This window comes from Oncorhynchus nerka, linkage group LG20, assembly GCF_034236695.1.
Source record: "Oncorhynchus nerka isolate Pitt River linkage group LG20, Oner_Uvic_2.0, whole genome shotgun sequence".
NCBI classification, from domain to species: Eukaryota; Metazoa; Chordata; class Actinopteri; order Salmoniformes; family Salmonidae; genus Oncorhynchus; species Oncorhynchus nerka.
The window spans coordinates 48538164-48565351 of NC_088415.1; the positions used below are offsets into that span (position 1 = coordinate 48538164).

A 27188-nucleotide genomic window follows, 5' to 3' on the forward strand; every position below is an offset into this window, starting at 1 on the left:
AGCACCTCCTGGAGTCAACTTAAAGCAGCCAAAGCCCAACTGAATTTGGACTACACTCGGGAGATAAAAAAAGTTTTCTTTACTAAACAGAAATACCATGAGTATAGCAATAGGCCCAGTAGATTGCTTGCTTACCATTTAAAAAAAGAGCAGTCAGAGCATACAATCATGGCTCTCCGAACAGCAGAGGACGAGGTCACATATGACCCAAAAAAGATCAATTTAACTTTTCATGATTTTTACTGTAAACTATATACCTCTGAGAGAAAACACACGGAGGCAGAACTCCACTCTTTCCTAGAGGGAATCTCGCTACCTAAACTATCAGAGACCGACCAAGAAGAGCTCAACTCCCCCTTCACTAATGAGGAGATCCTGGAGGCAATTACCTCCATGCCACCTAATAAGTCCCCAGGCCCAGATGGATTCCCCAGAGAGTTCTACAAAGCTTTTTGGATCCAGCTCAGTCCTATCTTCATGCCAATGCTGGAAGGTTTTTGCAAAAATTGTGTTCTTCCAGACTCAATGCACACAGCACGCATTACAGTGTTGCTCAAAAAGGACAAGGACCCCCTATCCTGCTCGTCCTTCCGGCCCATAAGCTTGTCGCATTTCGACTACAAAACAAATTGCTCGCCAAAAGTCTAAACACTCTTCTTCCCAAAGTAATAAAAGCGGACCAAACTGGATTTATTAGAGACCGATACAATTCTGATAACATTCACCGTCTTTTTGATATTATTGATCATGTAAACGCACAGAAGACCCCTGTCCTGCTGGCTTCACTGGATGCTGAGAAGGAGTTTGACAGGATGGAGTGGAGCTTTCTGTTTTCAGTCTTAGAAAAGTTCAATATGGGCCCAAATTTTATTAAATGGATCAAATCACTATACTCTCATCCAAATGCCATGGTGACTACTAATGGACTGAACTGACAGATTCCCTCTGGAACGGGGCACAAGACAAGGGTGCTCGCTGTCCCCCCCTGCTCTACTTGTTGGGGGCAGAGCCTCTGGCAGAGCTGATAAGGAGCAATCCAAGTATTACGGCCTGCAGCACAAGATTTCGCTTTACGTGGATGATGTCTTGCTCTACATATCCAACCCTGAGAAATCCCTCCCTCTCATTTTAGACACAATTGTTCAGTATGGCAAGTTTTCAGGTTATAATATCAATTTGAACAAATCCACTGTCTGCCCTCTCAATATTACAATCACCAGCTCTATGAAGACACTATGTCCTTTCCAATGGAAAACACAGGGGTTCCAATACCTCGGGATCTTCATAACACCAGATCTGAAAAGCCTTTTCAAGGAAAATTATCTTCCACTCCTGGATCGAATCAAGAACGATCTCCAAACCTGGATCTCCCTCCCAATTAGCTTAGTAGGAAGAATTAATGTCATCCTTATGAACGTCCTCCCTAGACTGAACTATTTATTTCAGATGCTCCCATGCTATCTCCCAGTTTCCTTTTTCAAAACAACTAACCAAAGCATCACCAAATTTATATGGGGCAATAAAAAACCTAGGATCAAGTTTTCCACTCTATCGAAACCTGAATCTAAGGGTGGTCTTGCCCTTCACTCCCTTCAATTGTACTACTGGTCTGCCCAAATCCGCAACATGCTAACATGGATCACAAACAGACAAGAGTCAACGTGGATTCAGATAGAAGCCCAATCCTGTGGTTCATTGCCCTTAAGCTCAATTATATTCATTAATAACTTTAGTGAAGTGGGCAACATAGCCAAAACCTTTGTGATTTACAGCACCCTACTAGCGTGGAGGGACTAAGAAATACCTGGGCATTTCCTCCCAAATATGTTCTCACTCGCCTATAGTAGGCAACCCAGACTTGCCAAAAGCCCTGAGGGATGCCAACTTTAATCTTTGGCACACTCTAATAATCAGGACCTTTTCAGACCTATTTCATCAGAAAACCACTACACTGAAATCCTTTCAAGAGCTCTGCAGTGAATTCAATGTGCCAAGATCCCTTTAAAAAAAATATCTTCAAATTAGATATGGAATTTCCTCATGTACTTCCAAGAAGAGGTTTAGAACTCAGTTGAATGAAGTTGAAACCCTTCTTGTCACAGCACAATCCATTAAAGGCTAAATATCTCACATCTATAGACTCCTTTCTGAGAAAGGAGGCTCCTCTTTACTCCTTTGAAAATAATCTGGGAAAAGGACTTAGGTCTGACTATCAGTGATGAGTTATGGGCGGAGGTTTGCAACAGGGTATACTGCACCTACTGATGTAAAAATGAAAGAATCTAATTACAAATATTTGTACAAATTTTATTACACTCCTTTGAGACTCCATAGAATGAAAACAGATGTGTCTCCTAACTGTAAAAGATGTACCTCTGAAAGTGGAACCTATATGCATGTATTTTGGAGCTGTAGAGAGATTGCCAGAATCTGGACAGAGTGGACTTGGGAAATGTGCAGATACATGTTGGGTAAGGTGCTGTAAAATCTAAAAACTAATTATTGGCTCGTCGTCTCAGCGAAGGCTAGAAATAGCTAATAAGAACCTTGATAGTGCTGCTGCAAGTTTTATATATATATATTTTTTTTTAAGTGTTCTTTGTGAGTACGTGTAGGTATGTTGGATGTGTGTGTGTATGGGTGTGAATGTATGTATGTATATGTGTATCTGTGTGTATATATAGATATGCGTGTATATATGTGTATGTATGTATATATATATATATATATATATACACCAAAAAAAAAAACTTTTATTATTTTTTAAATCTTTTATTTAATTTTTTTTTTAAAGTTATTATTATTATTATTATAATATATATTATATATTTTGATTATATATTTTTTTAAGCCTGTCACATCTGTGAATTTGGAATATGTTTTGTTGGTTGATTGAAAAACAAGAAAACCTAATAAAACTTTAAATTGAAAAAAAAATACAGTGTGTGATATACCATTTTGTAGCTCTGAGTCTCTACTTTTTACCAATGTAAAAAGCCCGATTTCAAATGTTGTTACATAAGACCGAATCTAGGCGGTAAGTCACAAATGGTGTATGATGTAGCAATGACGTATCAAACATTGAGTCAGTTCAGAGGCCCATATTTAACCTAGGGATGTGCATGGGGCAAGCCAGAAAAAATAATGCCCTATTACTTCCTATGTGTTGTGATAATTGGGTTGTTTGCTCTATAACCTGTTAGTTCATATGCCTTGACACTGTGATATACTGTATAGGCCTAAGGCTGAGACAATAAGAATACATTTATTTCATTACAAAACCGGAGAGCAATCGGTGAAGTACACAAAACATATTGCATGTAACAAACAGTTACGTGACCTACAGCATGGTCAAGCAAGTTTCCAACATTGTTGGACTACTACTGATTTAGAAATACGGAGAGTTACCGCAAGTCGCAAAGAAAACAGGCGCTTCCTCAACTATTCCAACATCGAATCATCAATGCTTAGTCTTATACAATGACAACTAAAAGATACCAAAAACTATTTAGTCCAATCAACGTAAGTTAAATATGATATGGCTGTCATGGTACTGATTACTTTGTGTGTGTGTGTGCGTGCGTGCGTGCAATTGGGAAAAAAACATTGACTCACCCTACTTGTAGAGAAACGCCAAAGCCTTCCTCCGCTTTCATGTTACCTAAATGGTCTATGAATCTGTCATACAGTACACACTTTTAGTTTTTGTTGTCCTAGACTACCTGGCTCAAATGCTTGCTCGCTAGCGTAACTTCCTTTCATGGGCAACACTGTTGCAGGCCAGCTGGTTAACATTAGCATACTACATCTAGCTACATGTTGAACTTCCATCCTCTCAGACCAGGGGCACAATGTATGAATTTCTGGACCCTATATCACTATCATTAACATTGTACTCAGCTGTTGGTGTTCAGGAGCTTCAACATTTGTCAGGACGAAAAGGAAAATACTTTGTGTGGCTGCGGGTGTTGTACTGAAGACCATTTGGAAAGTGTGGATCAGAATCACCGTTATAATCATTGGTAGAAGCACAAGCATTTCACTGGCAATAACATCTGTTAACCATGTGTATGTGACCAAATACATTTGATTTGGTAAGTACGGAGAATGAAGTAAAACAAGACCAAATCCCTATCTCCATCCATGGCTAATATAGCTAGCTAGCCACCGGAGGACAATGACACAACGAGATGCAACAATTGAAGTTTCTCTCTGTCAATGATGTTTGACTTCTGATGTGATGTGATTGGTCTGAAGCCAAATCCAAAACTGGCATCCCTTGACACTTTTTTTTGGGTGCGCCAGGGCCATCTAAAGCTGAGCTCACTCAGCACTGATTGGCTATTATTTTATATATTTTTTTATCAAGGGAAGACAAATGCTTGCTGGCTTCCCTTGCATTCAATGCTACGGGAGTCAACAATGTCATACTCTTTTTGGCCAGACAGCATCAGATAGATACGCTACTGTGACAGAGACACACTGCTTCGTTCACTCAGATGCTTTCTTCAGTGAGATACATTCAGCCTCTTGCTTTTTGAAGGAAATTTATGAAACACAGAGAGACGAAAGATACATTATTGTGTATGTTTTTTTCCCCCTGGTAATTTTTTGAGAAAGCGCAGAATGTGGCCTTAATTAGCCTAGCTAGCTATAGATGAATGACACTATTCAAATAGTGAAATTATTTCAAACCCCCATCTGTAATTCAACCCTCCCCTGACCTCTGACCCTTGACCCCCTGTGGAGCAGAATTATGGGTTATGAAGTGAAATAGCTTTGATTTACCAACTGGCTCCTCTCCGCTCGCCTCCAGGACTCCGACGCCGCTACCCTCTTCCACCTCCTCCACCTGGTCGTCTCCGCTGGGCTCACCGCTCCCTGAGTCCTCGAAGGCTGTAGGGGAGGAGCCAGGGCTGGTGTGGCTGGGTAGGCGAGGGGTGGTGGAGTGAGGTGGGTGGTGGGGGGTGATGACGGGGTGGTTGGTGGTGAGCGGTCTCTCAGTGGACATGGGGGGCGGCAGGGCCTCCACGAATGTGGCTAGTGGCGCCTCGGTTTCATCATCGTCCCAGGGAGAGTATGATGTGCCATGGCGCGGCGACGTAAGCCTGACGTGGGAGGGGGTGGTGGCTTTTGCGCGGGGGGTGGGGGGGTAAGGGGTGGGTTGGCTGGCAGGCTCGGTGATGCTTTCTGCATGGGGAGGGAAGGGAGGAGGAGAGGAAGCAAGGAATGGATGAATGGGTAAGCAAAGATGAAAATCTGTTTTTTTATTTTCTTCTCCCTATAGCCCCTATTTCGATTGTACACCTTTACCTCATACTACTGCTGTACCCCTTATGGTTGTCTTTTGTGTTCTGGTCACGTCAGGCACCTGATCACACAATACTGACCGACACACAAGAGCAGAGGCCAGACTCATTGCAAAATGAAATATACATCTAAAATATAATTGAAAACCTATGCACATAGGAACGGAAATCCTGGATGAAATATTTTAACCCCATATGACTTAGGAAGCAAAACACACCATGAAAATAAGAACATCTTACACTGAAGTATGCCAAAGGATGGCATACTGTTGAGTTCAACTGCACTGCAGTCTGTGTACAGAGAAGAATAATGTGCCCTATATAGGGTTAAACTGCACTGCAGTTGCACTGGTGTGTGTGTGTGTGAGGCATTTGTGAGGCATGTGTGTTTGTTCAGTGTGTCTGTGTGTATATGTGCTGGTGTTGGTGTGTGTCTGTGGGTATGAATTATATATACATATTCAAATGTTGCCCTCTTGTAGCGGAGCTTTAATCAGACAGTCAAAGCCTCTGGTGATGAATGATTGATATAAATGGGGCAGAAATAGCAGGGTTTAACTCCGGCTTCAAAGACTCCAGACTCCGCTCACAGCCGCACAAGTATCCGTCAACTCCGCCGCGAAAGGCAGCCTTTGTCAACACAGTCACACACGCCATCCAAAAACTCTCAGAAATCCTTTCCTTGACGTCGCCAGAGAGAGGGACCCACTTTTCTTTCAGCAGAAACCAGCATTACCCATGCAATGCCTTGGGTACAAAGACAAACATGTATCGGATAAAACCGATAAAATAGGAGAAAAACTCCTGAGGGAAAGAAGCGAGTCAAGAGCTGGAGGGAAGGGAGACACTTTGTAAGTGTAGCTGCTAGGATGGCGGCAAACCAGCCAGGCGTCACTTAATACTGACGCTCCTACTTTACCCCAGCCGTTGTTTGTGCAGGGCAAAAGAAAAAACCTCCTACGGTATATTATTTCCATCTCATTGGAATTCGCCAAACATTACGTGTAGGATTTAATTGCACACTAATAATCTCCTATTTGATAGGCAATTACGCCGTGAGGTGTGAAATGTGATACCTTGATGAGGCGCTGGATGTTATCAGCCAGGCAGGCACCCCACTATCTCCCATCCTGCTAGGCTCCAGAGGAGGGGAGGCAGAGGAGCCAGCCTGCAGATACAGTATGTCGGCTTCGCCCAAGAGTGCATCTATCAATTGCTATCGCTGTGTGCGAGGCGGTGGTATACCTTGCTTTTCCTCTTGGCTACACCTGTTACTCAGGTGCTGTGTTACGGCCGGGGAGTCCTTCGACGGCGAACGCTCGAAGAGGGGTAAAATAAATAAAAAACAGATATAGAAAGAAAGGGAAGGATGGACAACTGGCAGCGCAGTTCAGTGGAAGCTTTCCTTAATCAGGTTTAACGCTCCATTTGCTTTTTTTCCGAGAGGCAGGCGGTTATATCGACAGGCGGGCGGGGAGACAAATCATTGTCATCTTCACTTGTCCGGGCTGTGTAGTCATCTTTGAAAGGCGGTTATTAAGATTGTTTGCCGTGTCTGCCATGCTCAGTGGGGAGGAGGAATCAGATATATGAAAGTCGACAGAAAAAGGGAAAGAGAAAATGGAAGAGAAGAAGAAAAACGAGCGGGGGAGAAAGAGAGCACGAAAGAGAGAGACATGATAAGAGGGACGGAGGAAATAAGATGAACAAGTTAAGAAAAAGTGTTCAGGGAAAGTATGAGGATGGCGTGGGAGGCATAAAAGACATTAAGGCAGAAAACTGATGATGTCATATGCTAGTGTTCACTGCCAATTTGCGTCAAACCTACAGGTGAAGACAACATATGGGAGAACCAGTCCAATGGTCAATGTCTGGACACGATTGGTGCCAGAAGTTCCTCATTTGTTCAAATACCCCCCTTTAGTGACTTGTACCTCACACACTTTCACAGGTTTCCCCATGGTTTGCTTCATCTAGCTCTTAGAATAGCCAGAAGCAGAAATGCTGTGTTGTGTAGAGAAGACTCAAAGTGCTTGTCCCTTAGCATGGGCGGAGAGATGGGTTAGATCACAAGTTCACAGTAGTAGCCATTTGATGTAGTTTCTGCAGAACTTGCTTCAGTGTGAAATGGCATAGGTCTTCAGCAGTGGTTCTGCGCTAGCTATTAGCATTGAAGTTGTTTCTGTCATTTGTATTAAGAGCTGCATCAGATCAGCGGAAGGTGAGGAGCAGTGGCAGGGTGAGAATGCTTGAATACTAATTCGCACCCAGTCGCACGTGAAATGCGCTCGATCTAACCTCCAACCTGGGCCGCCACCTATGGCGTGATCGCATCTGGGGGAAGAAATTAAACGAACTGCTGTGACAAATTGTGTTCGTCTGGCTTCCCCTTGGGCTCAAAGAAAGCGAGTGAGAGAGAACTCTTTCTCCTTCCGAATGAAGCCCCACACTAGGTAAGGACTTACATACTACCCATGTCTCCATCGCCAGGCAACAAAGAATGAATCTGTAGTGAATTTCATTGGTAACCGACGGCGTCAGATCACTAATCACCAGATCAAAGTGCTGGCGGCCTCTCATAGAGCAAATTACTCTTACTCCTGTGCAGGGACGCAACTGGTTTTAGATATAATGGAGTGTATATAATTTAATTACTATATTATATTATAATAATATTATTATATACACTCCAAACAGCCTACGTGACCACTCGGAGGCGTCCACATGGTCCTAAAGCACACAGTTGCCTCGTTTTGTATCATATTCCTATGATAGAACAGGGGGACAAAAATGCTATTTCAGGATGTCCCCAGTGAAAGTTGCACCCCTGCTTCTGTGTACCTGCATGTATGAGGCCACCACACAGCACTACTTCAGAAGCCTTGGTTAGGGGTTGAGGTGGTGCCTTCGAAGCGTTGCACCTACTTCAGGCCTGACAAACTTCACCAAGATCAGCAGGGGAAAGGAAGGTACCCACCAGAGGTCTTCCTGGGTTCAACAGACCCAAAATTCTGAGATCCGACCCCGGATCGGAAAAATAAATGATAGTCCCACTAAGCGCAAACCAGATGGAATGGCGTATTGCTGCAGAATGCTGTGGTAGCCATGCTAGTTAAGTGTGCCTTGAATTCTAAATAAATCACAGACAGTGTTACTAGCAAAGCACCCCCACACCTCAATGCTTCACGGTGGGAACCACACATGCGGAGCTCACCCGTTCACCTACTCGGCATCTCACAAAGACATGGCAGTTGGAACCAAAAATCACATTTGGAATCATCAGCCCAAAGGACAGATTTTCACCTCTCTAATGTCCATTGCTCGTGTTTCAATGCCCAAGCAAGTCTCTTCTTCTATTGGTGTCCTTTAGTAGTAGTTTATTCTCAGCAATTCGACCATGAAGGCCTGACTCATGCAGTCTCCTCTGTCTGTTACTTAAACTATGAAGCATTGACTTGAGCATCAATTTCTGAGGCTGGTATCCTCTGCAGCAGAGGTAATCCTGGGTCTTCCTTTCCAGTGGCGGTCCTCATGAGAGCCAGTTTCATCATAGCGGTTGATGGTTTTTGCAACTGCACTTGAAGAAACTTTACAAGTTCTTGACATTTTCCAGATTGACTGACCTTCATGTCTTAATTAAAGTAATGATGGACTATCGTTTCTCTTTGCTTATTTGAGCTGTTCTTGCCATAATTTGGACTTGATCTTTTACCAAATAGGGCTATCTTCTGTATACCACCCCTACCCTGTCATAACACAACTGATTGGCTCAAACTTCCACAAATGAACTTTTAACAAAGGCACACCTCTTCATTGAAATGCATTCCAGGTGACTCCCCCATGAAGCTGGTTGAGAGAATGCCAAGAGTGTGCAAAGCTGTCATCAAGGCAAAGGGTGGCTACTTTGAAGAATCTCAAGTATATTTTTATTTGTTTAACACTTTTGTGGTTACTCCATGATTCCGTGTGTTATTTCATAGTTTTGATTTCTTCACTATTATTCTACAATGTAGAAAATAGTAAAAATAAAGAAAAACCCTGGAATAAGTAGGTGTGACCAAACTTTTGACTGGTACTGTATATTATTTAGTATATGCTAAAACAAGATTAAAACAATAATATTCTGATGGGTGACAATATCACATGTGAATGATGCCCAGCGTCAGGCAATAAATATAGAATTTTTGTTGTTGACTTTAAAAACAAATCATAGTCGCACACTTCATGTAGCCTAGCCCATAGGCGTATATATTTTGATAAGGTTTGATTCACAACTAAAGTGGCCAAACAACTTCTTAAAATGAAGCACATTAATCCGCTTTACAATAGGTGTAGAGCCTAACTGGTATATATAAGCAGCGCGTCGGTTTCAAGTTTGGGGAAGATAATTTTCACCATAAAAAAAGTCCCCTTTGTAATAAAAGAAATACATGCATAAATCACATTTGCGGTCACTTTTGATAATGGTGTAATCCTGCTAATGGAACATTTGTGTTTATAGCCTAATGCCGTGTGCGCATTGCTGCGTTTTTTTTGTTTTTTTTTGGGGAGAATTTTACCCCTTTTTCTCCCCAATTTCGTGGTATCCAATTGTTTTAGTAGCTACCATCTCGTCTCATCGCTACAACTCCCGTACGTGTTCGGGAGAGACGAAGGTTGAAAGTCATGCGTCCTCCGATACACAACCCAACTAAGCCGCACTGCTTCTTAACACAGCACGCATCCAACCCGGACTGCGCTTTTAATGTGAAGAGACAGCAACAACAACAATGATAATTTATTTGAATTGTAAATCTCTATTAATGAACTGGGTAAATAAAGATGTAGCATAGGCCTATAGCAGTGTGTGAATGCATCGAATTATTGAGCATGTTTTGGCTGATGTCATGGGGCTACAGATGACAATCTATTTCCCTTCCGTTTGGGACTTAATTTATTGTACTGATTATTTTTTTTCAAATGTGCGCTGTCTCATTAACCAGTAATGACATCAAGGCAGGACGGGGTGGCCAGTTGGAGCACAGTCAGTTTTGCTGAGGCAATAGATCATCTTTGGGAGAGATGTGGGAGAGGCCAAATAAGTGAATGAATAACTTTGCGGGCAGCAATCATCTATTCTGTTTTTTTTGTTTTTTTTACCCCCTTTTCTCCTGAATTTCGTGGTATCCAACTGTTAGTAGCTACTATCTTGTCTCATCGCTACAACTCCCGTACGTGCTCGGGAGAGACGAAGGTTGAAAGTCATGCGTCCTCCGATACACAACCCAACTAAGACGCACTGCTTCACAGCGCGCATCCAACCCGGAAACCAGCTGCACCAATGTGTCGGAGGAAACACTGTGCACCTGGCAACCTATTGCTGTGCTTTTAATGTGAAGAGACAGACTCATAGTTTCTCAACCTTTTAAGCAAAACATTGTCATCTGTTGAGTCATGCTTGTTGCTTAAAACACTTTATGCTAGTGGTTTTATTAATTTGGGTTTCTTCGCATCCCACAACTGTCTCAGACTATGTTTGGAATATTTCTGAGTGGTCCAGCGAAAGCCCGGACTTGAACCCGATCTAACATCTCTGGAGAGACCTGAAAATAGCTGCCCAAGAAGACCCAAGGCTGTAATCGCTGCCAAAGGTGCTTCAACAGTAAAGGGTCTGAATACTTATGTAAATGTGTGATTTCAGTTTTTATTTTTAATACTTTTGAAAATATTTTTAAAAACCTGTTTTTGCTTTGTGATTATGGGGTATTGTGTGTAGATTGATGAGGGGAAAAAACTATTTAATTCATTTTAGAATAAGGCTGTAATGTAACAAAATGTGGAAAAAGTCAAGGGGTCTGAATACTTTCCGAATGCACTGTACACACTGTGGGTGTGATATATATATATATATATTAATATCATACAGTGGACACCTAGGCCTTTAGGCCTGTCTAGATGCATGCAATGCCCTGATGCATTTAGTGCTCAAATCTCCGACAGCTGAACCGTGAGGTGTACAATTATTGTTTTAGGAAAGTAAAAACCAAGGCTATAAAGTTGTAATTTGTTTCACACCGTTTTTAAGGAAATGTAACTATGGATCATTTGGCCAATAGCCTATCACGCGTTTATTGAGGTTTCTTTCACTCTGTCATTCTAGTCTCGGATCTGAACGGGTCTCTTGGATCCAAACCAGCATGGGTCCATTTGGAACAGTTCTCTTAAAAAAAAAAAGAAGAATTTATGCATATCGGTCAGGAGGGAACGCCACGGATCCATTTCAGAATGAGTCCAACTTTTTGGACCCGTGAAGACCTCTACCCACAACCTCTATTCCAAACCAGGTATCAGAAGGCCTACCCTTCCCCCCATCCTCAAGCATTTCGCCAATCTCCCCTCTGATAGCTGAACAGTGGTGCACTCATCCAGCTAAAAGCTGCGAAGGGGATTGCCCACTGAGAATTTGGGAGCTAAACCTCCCTAATCCGCACAGGGGTGCAGGGAATCAAACAGTAAAATGTCAACCATTTATGGGCGATTCAGTGGCTCAGGCTGCAGCCAAACGGTAGTTTCTCGATCTCCAGGGGAGCATCTTGGGCCTCGTTTCTCTCCCAAGAAATTGTTTTCCCTCTTCCTCGCTCCTCTCTGTCAGCCATCCGAAGCAGGGAGGATGATGGTAAAGAGCCTCAGCTGTCGTCGTGTGCGCTCACAGGTATGTTGACGACACGCCAGCTGGTCGTTATTTCCACAAGAAAACTTGTGCTTTACTGCAAATTCTTGGCACATACAGAGCCCACATACACTAAAATACAAACACTTGACGGTATCTGGTACAGTCAGTCTCAAAAACTGTTTACTACAGTAATGTGTAAAGTAAAATTTGTATACTTTAAAGTATAGCCATGGAGGCTATCCAAAGACAAACCTCGGTGAAAGACACAGTGAAGCAATACTGCACCAACCACAGAGGACACAACCCAAACCCTAGTCTCTTGGCTTTGACAAGGAGAGAGAGAGGACAGTTGGTCTTTCCAACGCCTGTGGTGTTATTCATTATCTTTTGATATGGGCCTGACAACAGGAGAAGGACATTCCCTAGTATGATGTATGGAGGCCAGACAGAGCTCACCTGCACACTGGCCAAAGTGTTCCACTCTGATGTGCTTGTCCCGCCTACAGGCAATGGTGCTCAGCTGGCACTGGTCAGCGTAGGTCACCCCATCAGAGCCACACACCTGCTCAGGGGAAAAAAATAGAAACAGGCTAGGATCACAGCTTGTTAACTCTATGCCTGCTTACTACCGACCACTTTAGGCCGATCACAAGCTCAGTAGTTCCAGATAAAGTGTTCTGGATTCTGTGATGAATTTCTGACATAGAGAGGATAATGTAAAGGCCCACCTTGGTCTTGTTCATCTCGTCACATTCGGGCGAGGGGCATTCACAGTGGGCTTGACCATTGACCTCAACACAAGACGCACCAAACTTGCAGTCCAGCTCATTACATGAGGTTGGGGCATCAGCACCTGGGATGGGAATGAAGGGTTAAAATCAACTCATGGGTCAATGGATACCATCACTGTCCATCATATGAATGTGTATTCATGGTCCAAATCATGATGCTGAAATTAACTGCTCTGAATCCTAGTTGATAATCACCATAATAATCTATATGCATGGTACCACTTCCACATACATACAGGGAGGTCCAAAAGTCATGTGACAGTGACAATTGTTGTTGTTTTGGCTCTCTACTTCAGCCCTTTGGATTTTAAGTGATACAATGACTATGAGGTTAAGGTGCAGACTGTCAGCTTTAATTTGAGGGTATTTTCATAAGCAAATACAGCACCGTTTGTACATAGTACCACCATTTCAGAGGACCAAAAGTATTGGGGCAAATTCAGTCTATGTGTAGTAAAAAAAAGTATTTGGTCCAATATTCAGAGTACGTAATGACTACATGTGACTCTACACATTTGTTGGATGCAGTTTGTTTTGGTTGTGTTTCAGATTATTTTGTGCCCAATACGAATGAACAATGTATTGTGTCAATTTGGAGTCACTTTTATTGTAAATATGAATATCATATGTTTCTAAACACTTCTCCATTAATGTGGATGCTACAATGATTATGGATAGTCCTGAATTAATCTTGAATAATGATGACCCCCCCCCCCAAAAAAAAATGCTAAACTCCCCTCTGAAAAGTTAGCATGTCTTGGGGTATGATATTTCTGTCTCTGTAACTTTCTCACTCATCGTTATTCACACAGTCATTGTATCATTTCAAATTCAGTGCTGGAGGACAGAGCCAAAACAACAAAACATTTGTCCCTGTCTCAATACTCTTGGACTGTATAGAAACATGCGTAGGTTATGCAGATGAACTATTGTTATGCTTTCCATATGCGAATATATTAATGATGAATCTTTAGTATAAAGTAAATATGTGGACTCTTTTCAAGACAATAAAAAAGGGATTTGGTCTCATTCCGTCATGTTTGTTGTGTTTGGGATCAGGCGCCTTCACAGCACTGATCATTAAAATGGCGGCGGAAGAAATGGCAGCAGTTTTATGGGCACCCAACCAATTGTGCTATTATGTGGGGGGGTTTTCACGTTATTTGTAACTTATTTTGTACATAATGTTTCTGCAACCGTATCTTACGGCAAGAAATCGTTTCTGGATATCAGGACAGCGATCACTCACCTCGGATTAGACAAAGATTTTTTCTGCAACAAAGACGACGCACAAGACATTCTCCAAACACCCCACAGGACCGACATTCCGTTACTTGCAAGAGGAAGCGACGCAGGTACAGAGGGCAAAGAGCCGGATGCCTGGTCAGGACCCGGCAAAGTCGACTGGGAAAGTTGCCGTTACCAGCAATACTATTCGCCAACGTGCAATCATTGGACAATAAACTAGACGAGGTACGATCACGAATATCCTACCAACAGGACATCAAAAACTGTAATATCCTATGTCTCACGGAATCGTGGCTGAATGACGACATGGATATTCAGCTAGTGGGATACACGCTGCACCGGCAGGATAGAACAGCACACTCTGGTAAGACGAGGGCGGGCGATCTGTGCATATTTGTAAACAACAGCTGGTGCACGAAATCTAAGGAAGTCTCTAGATTTTGCTCGCCTGAAATAGAGTATATTGTGATAAATTGCAGGCCACTACTTGCCTAAAGAGTTTTCAGCTATACTTTTCGTGGCTGTTTATTTACCACCACAGACAGATGCTGGCACTAAGACCGCACTCAGTCAGCTGTATAAGGAAGGAAATAAGCAAACATGAAATCACTCACCCAGAGGCGGCGCTCCTAGTGGCCGGAGACTTTAATGCAGGGAAACCTAAATCAGTTCTACATAATTTATACCAACATATTAAAAGAGCAACCAGAGGGAAACAAATTCTAGATCACCTGTACTCCACACACAGAGACGCATACAAAGCTCTCCCTCGCCCTCCATTTGGTAAATCCGACCACAACTCTATCCTCCCAATTCCTGCTTACAAGCAAAAATGAAAGCAGGAAGCACCAGTGACTCGGTCTATAAAAAAAGTGGTCAGATGAAGCAGATGCTAAACTACAGGACTGTTTTGATATCACAAGCTGGAACATGTTCCGGGATTCTTCCAATGGCATTGAGGAGTACACCACATCCGTCACTGGCTTTATCAATAAGTGCATCGAGGATGTCGTCTCCACATTGACTGTACGTACATACCCCAACCAGAAGCAATGGATTACAGGCAACATTCACACTGAGCTAAAGGGTAGAGCTGCCGCTTTCAAGGTGTGGGACTGGAAATCATGCTAACCCTGCGACGAACCATCAAACAGGTAAAGCGTCAATACAGGGCTAAGATTGAATCATACTACACCGGCTCCAACGCTCGTCTTATGTGGCAAGGATTGCAAACTATTACAGACTACAAAGGGAAGCACAGCTGTGACATGCCCAGTGACACGAGCATACCAGACGAGCTAAATCACTTCTATGCTCGCTTTGAAGCAAGCAACACTGAGGCATGCATGAGAGCATCAGCTGTTCTGGATGACTGTGTGATCAGGCTCTCCGTAGCTGACGTGAGTAAGACCTTTAAACAGGTCAACATACACAAGGCTGCGGGGCCAGACAGATTACCAGGACGTGTGCTCCGGGCATGTGCTGACCAACTCGCAGGTGTCTTCACTAACATTTTCAACATGTCCCTGACTGAGTCTGTAATACCAACATGTTTCAAGCAGACCACCATAGTCCCTGTGCCCAAGAACACAAAGGCAACCTGACTAAATGACTATAGACCTTAGTACTCACGTCCGTAGCCATGAAGTGCTTTGAAAGGTTGGTAATGGCTCACATCAACACCATTATCCCAGAAACCCTAGACCCACTCCAATTTGCATACCGCTCAAACAGATCCACAGATGATGCAATCTCTATTGCACTCCACACTGCCCTTTCCCACCTGGACAAAAATAACACTTATGTGAGAATGCTATTAATTGATTACAGCTCAGCGTTCAACACCATAGTACCCTCAAAGCTCATCACTAAGCTAAGGATCCTGGGACTAAACACCTCCCTCTGCAACTGGATCCTGGACTTCCTGATGGGCCGACCCCAGGTGGTGAGGGTAGTTAGCAACACATCTGCCACGCTGATCCTCAACACTGGAGCTCCCCTCCTGTACTCCCTGTTCACTCACGACTGCATGGCCAGGCACGACTCCAACACCATCATTAAGTTTTCAGACGACACAACAGTGGTAGGCCTGATCACAGACAACGATGAGACAGCATATAGGGAGGAGGTCAGAGACCTGGCCATGTGGTGCCAGAATAACAACCTATCCCTCAACGTAACCAAGACAAAGGAGATGATTATGGACTACAGGAAAAAGAGGACCGAGCACGCCCCCATTCTCATCGACGGGGCTGTAGTGGAGCAGGTTGAGAGCTTCAAGTTCCTCGGTGTCCACATCAACAACAAACTAGAATGGTCCAAACACACCAAGACAGTCATGAAGGCATATTCTCCCTCAGGAAACTAAAAAGTTTTGGCATGGGTCTGAGATCCTCAAAAAGTGCTACAGCTGCAACATTGAGAGCATCCTGACTGGTTGCATCACTGCCTGGTACAGAAATTACTCGGCCTCTGACCGTAAAGCACTACAGAGGGTAGTGTGTACGGCCCAGTACATCTAAGCTGCGTGCAATCCAGGACCTCTACACCAGGCGGTGTCAGAAGAAGGCCCTAACAATTGTCAAAGACCCCAGCCACCCCAGTCATAGACTGTTATCTCAACTACCGCATGGCAAGCGTTACCGGAGTGCCAAGTCTAGGACAAAAGGGCTTCTCAACTGTTTTTACCCCCAAGCCATAAGACTCCTGAACAGGTAATCAAATGGCTACACGGACTATTTGCATTGTGTGCCTCCCCCCCAACCCCTATTTTACGCTACTGCTACTCTCTGTTCATCATATATGCATAGTCACTTTAACCATATCTACATGTACATACTACCTCAGTCAGCCAGACTAACCGGTATGTAGCCTCGCTACTTTTATAGCTACTGTATATAGTCTTTTTACTGTTGTTTTATTTCTTTACTTACCTATTGTTCACCTAACACCTTTTTTGCACTATTGGTTAGAGCCTTTAAGTAAGCATTTCACAGTAACACCTGTTGTATTCGGCGCACGTGACAAATTAACTTTGATTTGATTACTGATTACTCTGACCAAGGAACCTGTTTGAAGCAACCACTGGGTTGCATCAGCAGCAACAACAGGGGCTAAGAATCATTGCCATGAGCCCCTGAGGCATCAAGTGTGTGCTCTCCTCTCTGCGCTGACCTAACTGTTGTGCAGAGAGCCTCCTCTCGGCTTTCAAGTGCACCCCCCCCCACCTCACCCCACTTTGTGCTGGGACTATTGACTTCATTAAGCACTTGACTTCCTGTCAATAGCTGACGGTGGGTGTTAACGAGACAGTGCCCAGATAACAAAGCGGGACCTTCCCTCTCAGTTATGTGTATTCATTAGGTTAGGTTGCCATTCATATAGACATTAGAATGGTGGGCTAAATTAATGGATACTGGATAAATTTCCCAAATATTGTATTAGGTACATCCATCTAGTACCAAGTCAGACTACCCTTTGATTCCAGAACAGACTGAATTATTTGGGGAATGGATTCAACAAAGTGTGGCATTCAAATATTTATCAATTCGTATCAAGAGACCTAACGTGTGCCAGGAAAACATTCCCCACACCATTGTAACCATCAGCCTGTACATCAGGCAGGATGGAGCCATGGACTCATGCTGCTTACACCAAATCCTGACTCTGCCATCAGCATGATGCTACAGGAACTGGGATTCGTCGGACCAGGCAATGTTTTTTCACTCCTAAATTGACCAGTGTCGGCGATCGTGTGCCCACTGGAGCCGCTTCTTCTTCTTTTTAGCTGATAAGAGTGGAACCCTCTAGTGCATTATAGACCATCCGTGACAAGCACCGACGAGTGTTTTTGTACTGCGCACTCCTAAATTGACAGCGATGGGACAAAACTGTAACTACCAACTGGATGACATGAAATTGGGGATAAAACTGTAATAAAACTGAGAAAGGGATAAAAAAAAAAAAAAACCTAGACACCGTCGTGCGTGAATAGCCCAGGAGGACAGACGAGGTGCTGAGGTACTGGAACCGGCACACCTGACTCAATGTCTATAGGAGCAAACCATTTTTGTGAATGGGGTTGTGTACTTAATAAACTGATATTTCTGATTTGTTTTTCCTTCAAATAACAGAATGAAAAATTACAGCTACAACAACAGCCATTGTTGTCAAAGACTCCAGCCACCCTAGTCATAGACTGTTCTGTCTGCTACTGCACGGCAAGCGGTACCGGAGCGCCACGGCTAGGTCCAAGAGGCTTCTAAATAGCTCCTACCCCCAAGCCATAACATTCAGACTCCTGAACACCTAATCAAATGGCTACCAGGACTATCTGCATTGCCTTCCCCCCCCTTTGACACCGCTGCTACTCTCTCTTATCATCTATACATAGTCACTTTAATAACTCTACCTACATGTACATATTACCTCCATTACTTCGACTAACCGGTGCTCCCGCACATTGACTCTGTACCGGTACCCCCTGTATATAGTCTCGCTATTACTTGTTCATTTTATTTATTTATTTGTAAAAAAAAAAAACATTCTTACTGCATTGTTGGCTAAGGGCTCATAAGTAAGCATTTCAGCATACAACACTGAATACTGTTGTATTCGGCGCATGTGACTAATACAATTGGATTTGATTGTTATTGTACTGCAGCCGCTTCACTTTCTGATACTTCTTAATGCTAATAAAACAGGTGGCTTAGAGGAAAAATCCACTGAGTTCATGAATTCCCTTCTGCAAGGCCGCTCCCTGGATGAGAGGAGTTACAGGGACGAGACGAGAGCCGAGGGGTTGCCATGCTCCGTCGGTGGCGCGGTGAGTTAACAGATGGCGCACGTCAGTCAGCAGGGGCTCCCTGTACCTGTGTCGCAGCCGCTCCTGCCCATCTTACTGCCGTCGGGGCACACATTGCATTTTGTGCCCTTCGCTCCAGTCTTGCAGGAGCACAGGCCTGACATCTGCTCGCAGTCGTCCCTCACCGAGCCCACTGCGTCGCAGTTACACGCTGGGGAGAGAAAGAAAGAGAGGAAGGGAGATATAAATAGGGAGAAGGAAGGAATGGAGGAAGAGAGACATTGAGAGAGATGGAAACAAAAGGGTAAGTGGTACTTAATGACAAACAGTGAATAACAATCCACCTGTTCACCACACTGCAAGATAAAGAATATTGCTTATCCAGCTTAACTCTTTCCCTAAAACTCTTCAAGATTTTCTACTGGGCTTTTCAGTTCCGAACTAGACTTAATCTATGTCATAGAAACCAGCCCCTCACACACACTCAGGCCCCCTAGGATGATGTAAATCTCAGCGCCTCGGTATCGGGACTGGAGTCATAGATAGTTCAGGCAGAGGCCAGCCAGAGTCCTGAGGCAAGTGGGTAGATGGGCCAAAAAGATCACAGAGAGCCTCCAGGCCCCAAGGAATAACATCAACCCCATCAAACCCCATCATGTTCCTGGAATCAATGTTTCCCCCCCTGCTGAACTCTGTACTGATGTACTGATGTGTGTACTGTTTGCTTGTCCGTGGGTAAACCCCACAGGTCAGGCTACAGTGGAGACAGATACAAGCTCCTGCTGTGGACTAAATAGCTCAGCGGGTCTTTGACTGTATTGCCAAGAACTCTGTTCACAAGTAGGATAGTATCCAAAAAGGATGACGGACACACAGCCACACAAAGGAATTGAGGAAATGTCAAGTGCAATTGTGTGACAGCTTTGACAAAGCTCTGATTCTTGGGTCTCAGTTTTTTTCTTTCAAGTGGTTATATTATGTAAATCTAGTCCTTTTTCTTCTTTTTCTTCCTATGACCTCCTTGGCTTCAACGATAAGCATTCATTTATCAACTTAATCTCTTTACAGCCAAGTGCTACACTTAACTAATATAACATATTCGTCTTACAGAAGGGAATGCATACATATACGGGAGCCAAAGATCCTTGAATTACAAGCGCCAGAGTCTTGTAACTGTACTACACAGGAACATTGTTTGATTTGAGCTGGATCCTGCCGGAAGAGGATCCGGCACCTCACCGTTTTGGACTGTTTAATTACGGATCCTATTTGGCCAGATCCGGTACCTTTCGTGGCTTGAAAAATAATCGTAACTTTTTGCAATGTAAACATTTTGATAAAAGCGTTCAAAGTTAATTTGAGTTTCCTTAATATTCTAAGAGTTGATTCCGGCTTATGACTTGCAACCAACACTGAACCAACATATAAATGCAACATGGAACAATTTCAAAACATTTACTGAAGAGGCTTCCTAAGTGGTGCAGTGGTCTAAGGCACTGCATCGCAGTGCTAGCTGTGCCACTAGAGATTCTGGGTTTGAGTCCAGGCTCTGTCGCAGCTGGCCACGACCAGGAGACCCATAGGGAGGTGCACAATTAGCCCAGCGTCGTCTGGGTTTGGGGAGGGTTTGGCCGGCAGGGATGTTCTTGTCCCATCATGCACTAGCAACTCCAGTGGCGGGCCGAGCGCAGTGCACGCTGAACGGTCGCCAGGTGCATGGTGTTTCCTCCAACACATTGGTGCGACTGGCTTCTGGGTTAAGTGGGCATTGTGTCAAGAAGCAGTGCGACTTGGTTGGGTTGTGTTTCGGAGGACACACGGCTCTCGACCTTCGGCTCTCCCGAGTCCGTACGGGAGTTGCTGCGATGGGACAAGACTGTAACTACCAGTTGGCTACCACGAAATTGGGGAGAAAACCGGGTTAAAAAAAACTACCTTTACTTAATTACAGTTCATATAAGGAAATGTAAATAAATTCATTAGGCCCTAACCTATGGATTTCACATGTCTGGAAATACAGATATGCATCTGTTGGTCACATATACAGTCAATCAATCAAATGTATTTATAAAGCCCTTCTTACATCAGCTGATGTCACAAAGTGCTGTACAGAAACCCAGCCTAAAACCTCAAACAGCAAGCAATGAAGGTGTAGAAGCACGGTGGCTAGGAAAAACTCCCTAGAAAAGCCAGAACCTAGGGAGAAACCTAGAGAGGAACCAGGCTATGAGGGGTGGCCAGTCCTCTTCTGGCTGTGCTGGGTGGAGATTATCACAGAACATGGCCAAGATGTTTAAACGTTCATAGATGACCAGCAGGGTCAAATAATAATAGTCACAGTAGTTGTAGAGGGTGCAACAGGTCAGCACCTCAGGAGTAAATGTCAGTTGGCTTTTCATAGCCGATCATTAAGAGTATCTCTACCACTCCTGCTGTCTCTAGAGAGTTGGAAACAGCAGGTCTGGGACAGGTAGCACATCTGGAGAACAGGTGAGGGTTCCATAGCCACAGGCAGAACAGTTGAAACTGGAACAGCAGCACGGCCAGGTGGACTGGGGACAGCAAGGAGTTATCAGGCCAGGTAGTCCTGAGGCATGGTCCTAGGGCTCAGGTCCTCCGAGAGAGAGAGAAAAAAGAGAGAGAGAATTAGAATTAGAGAGAGCATACTTAAATTCACACCGGACACCAGATAAGACAGGAGAAATACTCCAGATATAAATGACTAACCCTAGCCCCCCGTGCCTTTGGAAAGTATTCAGACCCTATTACCTTTTCCACATTTTGTTAGGTTACAGCCTTATCCTAAAATTGATTAAATCGTTTTTCCCCTCATCAATCTGCACACATAATGACAAAGAAAAACAGGTTGACATTTTTGCTAATTCATAAAAAATTAAAAACTCAAATATCACATTTACATACGCATTCAGGCCCTTTACTCGGTACTTTGTTGAAGCACCTTTGGCAGCGGTTACATCATAGTCTTATTGTGTATGGTGCTACAAGCTTGTCACACCTGTATTTGAGAAGTTTATCCCGTTCGTCTCTGCATATCCCCTCAAGCTCTGTCAGGTTGGACTGGGTAGAGTCACTGCACAGCTATTTTCAGGTCTCTCCAGAGATGTTCAATCGGGTTCAAGTCCAGGCTCTAGCTGGGCCACTCAAGGACATTCAGCCACTCCTGTATTGTCTTGCCTGTGTGCTTAGGGTCGTTGTCCTGTTGGAAGATTAACCTTCACCCCAGTCTGAGGTCCTGAGCACTCTGGAGCAGGTTTTCATCAAGGATCTCTCTGTACTTTGTTCCGTTCATCTTTCCGTCTATCCTGACTAGTCTCCCAGTCCCTGCCGCTAAAAAACTTGCCCACAGCATGATGCTGCCAACAACATGCTTCACTGTAGGGATGATTCCAGGTTTCCTCCAGACGCTCCTCCTGACGCTTGACATTCAGGCCAAGGGGTTCAATCTTGGTTTCATCAGACCAGAGAATCTTGCTTCTCATGGTCTGAGAGTCTTTAGGTGCCTTTTGGCAAACTTCAAGCGGGCTGTCATGTGCCTTTAACTGAGGAGTGGCTTTTGTCTGGTCACACTACTGTAAAGGGATGATTGGTGGAGTGCTGCAGAGATGGTTGTCCTTCTAGATGGTTCTCCCATCTCCACAAAGGAACTCTGGAGCTCTGTCAGAGTGACCATCGGGTTCTTGGTCAACTCCCTGACCAAGCCCTTCTCACCCGATTGCTCAGTTTGGCCGGGCGGCCAGCTCTAGGAAGTGTCTTGGTGGTACCAAACTTCTTCAATTTAAGAATGATGGAGCCCACTGTGTTCTTGGGGACCTTCAATGCTGCAGACATTTTTTGGTACCCTTCCCCAGATTTGTGCCTCGACACAATCCTGTGTCGGAGCTCTGTGGAAAATTCCTTTGACCTGGTTTGTGCACTGACATGCACTGTCAACTGTTGGACCTAATATAGACAGATCTGTGCCTTTCTAAATCATGTCCAATCAATTGAATTTACCACATGTGGACTCCAATGAAGTTGTAGAAACATCTCAAGGATGATCAATGAAAACAGGATGTACCTGAGCTCAATTTCGAGTCTTATAGCAAAGGGCCTGAATACTTATGTAAGTAAGGTATTTCTGTTTTTTATTTGTAATACATTTTCCAACATTTCAAAAAAAAAAGATTAATTTTGTCATTACGGGGTATTGTGTGTAGATTGCTGAGGATTAAAAAATATATATTATTTATCCATTTTTAGAAAAAGGCTGTAATGTAACACAATGTGAAAAGAGTGAAGGGGTCTGAATACTTTCTGAATGCACCGTACCTTAAAAACAAGTAGGGGTGTGGATCAGAAAACCAGTCAGTATCTGGTGTGACCACCATTTGCCTCATGCAACGTGACACATCTCCTTTGCATAGAGTTGATCAGGCTGTTGATTGTGGCTTGTTGTCCCACTCCTCTTCAATGTCTGAGTGAAGTTGCTGGATATTTACATGAACTGGAACACACTGTCATACACGTTGGCCCAGAGCATCCCAAACATGCTCAATGGGTGACATGTCTGGTGAGTATGCAGGCCATGGAACAACTGGGACATTTTCAGCTTCCAGGAATTGTGAGCAGATCCTTGCGACATGGGGCCATGCATTATCATACTGAAAGACGAGGTGATGGCGGAGGATGAATGGCATGACAATGGTCCTCAGAATCTCGTCATGGTATCTCTGTGCATTCAAATTGTTTTTGTTGTCCGCAGCTTTTGCCTGCCCATACCATAACCCTACCACGTTGACACAATGTTGACCGTCCCCCACACGACACCATACAAGCTGTCAGCCATCTGCCTGAAACAGTTGAAATCAGGAATTATCCGTGAGGAGCACACTAGTCCAGAGTGCCAGTGGTCATCGAAGGTGAGCATTTGCCCACTAAAGTCGGTTACGACGCTGAACTGCAGTCAGGTCATGACCCTGGTGAGGACAACGAGCGCGCAGATTAGCTTCCCTGAGATGGTTTCTGACAGTTTGGTTGTTTCTTCGGTTGTGCAAACCCACAGTTTTATCAACTGTCTGGGTGGCTGTGTAATGATCATGATCAGATCATGCTGTTTAATCAGCTTCTTGATATGCCATACCAGTCAGGTTGATGGATTATCTTGGCAAATGAGAATTCTCACTAAGAGGGATGTGCACAAATTAGAGAAATACGTTTTTTGTGCATGTGGAACATTTCTGGGAAACAACACTTTACATGTTGGGTTTATATTTTTGTTCAGTGTATGTTTGAGACCAACGCGTGGCTGTGTGAGAAGTGCCGCCTGTATCTCTCACAGAACAAGAATGAGATTCACTTTCTATGATCTCTCTCCCTCTCTCTGCTCTGATAGACATGAGCCTGCAACTCTCATCTCTTCAGAGTTGCACTTCATCATTTATTTCCTGATAGAATCATAACTGCGGGAAGGGTGCTGGAGGTGCCGCGGCACCCCTGACAATTTGAAATACATTTGCCATAGTTATAGAATTACTACTGCCTGTTCAGAAACAAATAAAACAAACAAATACAACAAACAAATCATTCAGAATAGCCTACTACACCATGAGAAGGCCTATCATTTATCAATAGCTTCTGAAAAAAAAATAGCTGTGGATTTTGTGTAGCCCAATAACAAAGCATAGCCTACAGTCGGGAACACGCAGCAAATCTGTCAGTGAACAGCATGCAGACAAAACAAGCCTTTATGTCAAATACAATCACAGGAAAAACACAGGTTGGAAAGCAAATGACTCCTGCTGAAAAGAGAAGACGATGCTGTTGGCTACCAGAATATTTGATCAACGTCCAAATAGTGTTTTACAAAGTAAAACAAGAGACAGATAGGCTTCTGGCATGAACGCATCGTCCATCACCGGCGAGTGCGCTGCCCATCATTGGGCGAGTCAGTGAAACTGGAAAGCAGTTTTAGAATGATAATTTCCTCCTCACATTGTATGTGTTTCACCACACACCTAGGCTATTGATGGTTTCAAGACAAGGTCGTTTTTATTGATCTCAGATTCTCAGTGTCATTTAGATCATTTGTGCAGTATTAAAGATACTGCAAAAGTCTCCAGTCATGTCAAATGGTGCAGAGTTGCATGAAATGCGTTTATAAAAAGCAACATTTTCCCAGGACCCTTAGGCTACTAAAAATGTACCCCATGTGTGCAACTTCTGTAAGCGCCTATACTCTACAGCTCTATACCACTATGCAAATGCGATGCAATGCTTTATTATAAAGGTACATCAGAGCTACCCAGGTCACCCTCCTCTCGTGCTCACTTTTGGTTCCCGGCACCTCCCGATTTACAAATGAAGCAGTGCACAGGACCAAAACTCTTCTGTTCCCTACATCGGGACAGTTCATGTGAAGAAAACAGAAAGCAGCGACGTAGGAGGAGGTCTCTTACGTGTGCAGCCGCTCAAGTTCTCTGTGACAATGCCACGGAAGTTCCAGAAGCCTGGGTCACAGCGGTCGCACTTCTGTCCCCCGACGCCGGGCTTACAGGAGCACTGGCCGCTGCCCGGGTCACACGTCCCCTTGTAGGTGCCATATGGGTTACACTGACACGTACCTGGGAACACATTAAGGATAGGACTGAATGGATGATTTCATTAATGAGATCATTTTACACAGCTACAACATCAAAACAACAACTCTCCAGTCTGAGGCGATGCCAGAGGGGGATCAGATGGACCACTAAAGGACGGTTTCCCAGAAACTGATTAAGCTTAGTCCGGGATTCAATTGCGTATCTCAACTGAAAGCAGCAGAGGCTGCTGAGGGAGGACGGCTCATAATAATGGCTGGAATGGAGTTTAATGGCAGCAATGGTGTGAATGGTATCAAACACAAGTTTGATACCATTCCAAATACTCCATTCCAGCCATTATTTTGAGCCGTCCTCCCCTCGGCAGCACTGAATGAAAGAGCTTTTAGTCCAGCACTAGACTTGAATCTGTGTCCTGGAAACCGGCCCTGTACGTAGACCCTCAAATATCACTACATATGCAGGTTTTCCTTTCCAGCAAATGTATATGCTAGGTTGTTTGAGTGCATCAATAAGTTAATACCATTGTGATGGATATAACACAAGTGGTCACAGGTGAGAGATCAGATGTCAGGTAAGAGGTTGGCACACTTACTGGTGCATCCAGCGAGTCCCACACCAAGGGCCGCCGTCTTGTTGTCGCGGCAACAGCCGTAGACTGACTGAATGCAGCGTTGTGGCGCTGTCAGCTCCGGTGGAGAGGTGGCTGAAATCGCTGATGAGATGGGAACGAGGATGGAACAAAAGAGGGAGAGAAGAAAAGATAAAAACCAACTTTTTAGAGTGACAGTTGAAGGCTCTTTTAAAAGGAGTTAGAAGACACAATCTCTGAACAACGTGCAACTTTTAGCGAACAATGAGGTTCACCTCGAGGGCCAGAGGTGAAAAGCTGGCATCTGGCTTCTAGATAACAATTCTACTTTCCCAATCCTGACAACGGCTCAAAATCAGGGAGAAATTATGCCATTACCTGAAAACAAACAATGGTGATCCAAGTGGAACAGCTGACATTTGCCACATCCTAGGAGGCCTATTCTCTTCATTTGTTCTCCTGTGAAATTGCAGCATGCGACACAACATCTCTACAAGCTTTCAGAAGCAGAAAACAACAAGTCTGCGGCTGAATGTGATGGACTGGGCCAATCTGTGAGCGTATGTGTGTAGTTGTTTTGTCTGTGCGTGTGCCAAATTCCAAGCCGACGTGACAGCTCGAAAAGAAAACCCACATACAACACACCCGAAACAAATATGTTACCCAACAGAGACTTGTGTATAAGGGAAACGAGAGCGCGAGATGGAAGGATGGAGGGAAAAGAGGGAGATGTTTTAACGGCCAAGGCAATATATTATCTTATCGCTCAAACTCTCTCCAAGCCTTGGATCAAAATGGCCTCCACTCACTATTTCTTTCTTCCTCTCTTGTGTTTCTCATTTGGAGTTTGGAGGCTGCACATACCGGCCCATAAATCACACTCTTACTGGTGTGGATATGAGCCGAAGCCTAATGGTGATGACTAGCTCTTTCTTTTTTCAGTGCTTTCCCACTCCAGTGATGGGCTTTGGACACAGTTCATTAACTTGCCACTTTTCAGTGCTCCTGCTACTATCTGTACTGAGCCTATTAGGGCAAGGGAGAACTTTTAATTTCATATGTTCTTCAACCCTTCAAGGGTTTTCCTCTTCAGTGGCCATTGTCTGGCATAATGCAGTTCTCTCTGATGTGAGAGTATTACTCTCTCTATCTCAAGGTCTGCTGCTGCCACGGCTCTGTACAGGTAGCCTTTGTAT

General features: G+C 44.0%; 1 protein-coding gene across 3 annotated transcripts in view; it reads right to left on the reverse strand.

Moving 5' to 3' along the window:
• The window catches only part of LOC115101912 (agrin-like), a 492981-nt gene that overhangs the window by 89603 nt on the left and 376190 nt on the right, over window positions 1-27188 (reverse strand). For all 3 annotated transcript variants that reach the window (XM_065005557.1, XM_065005556.1, XM_065005558.1), the window contains 6 exons: window positions 25996-26115; window positions 25260-25424; window positions 18872-19015; window positions 12690-12814; window positions 12418-12523; window positions 4789-5190 (listed from right to left, as the gene is read on the reverse strand). In XM_065005557.1, coding sequence (XP_064861629.1) covers window positions 4789-5190; window positions 12418-12523; window positions 12690-12814; window positions 18872-19015; window positions 25260-25424; window positions 25996-26115 — 1062 coding nt within the window. The remainder of the gene's footprint in view (window positions 1-4788; window positions 5191-12417; window positions 12524-12689; window positions 12815-18871; window positions 19016-25259; window positions 25425-25995; window positions 26116-27188) is intronic.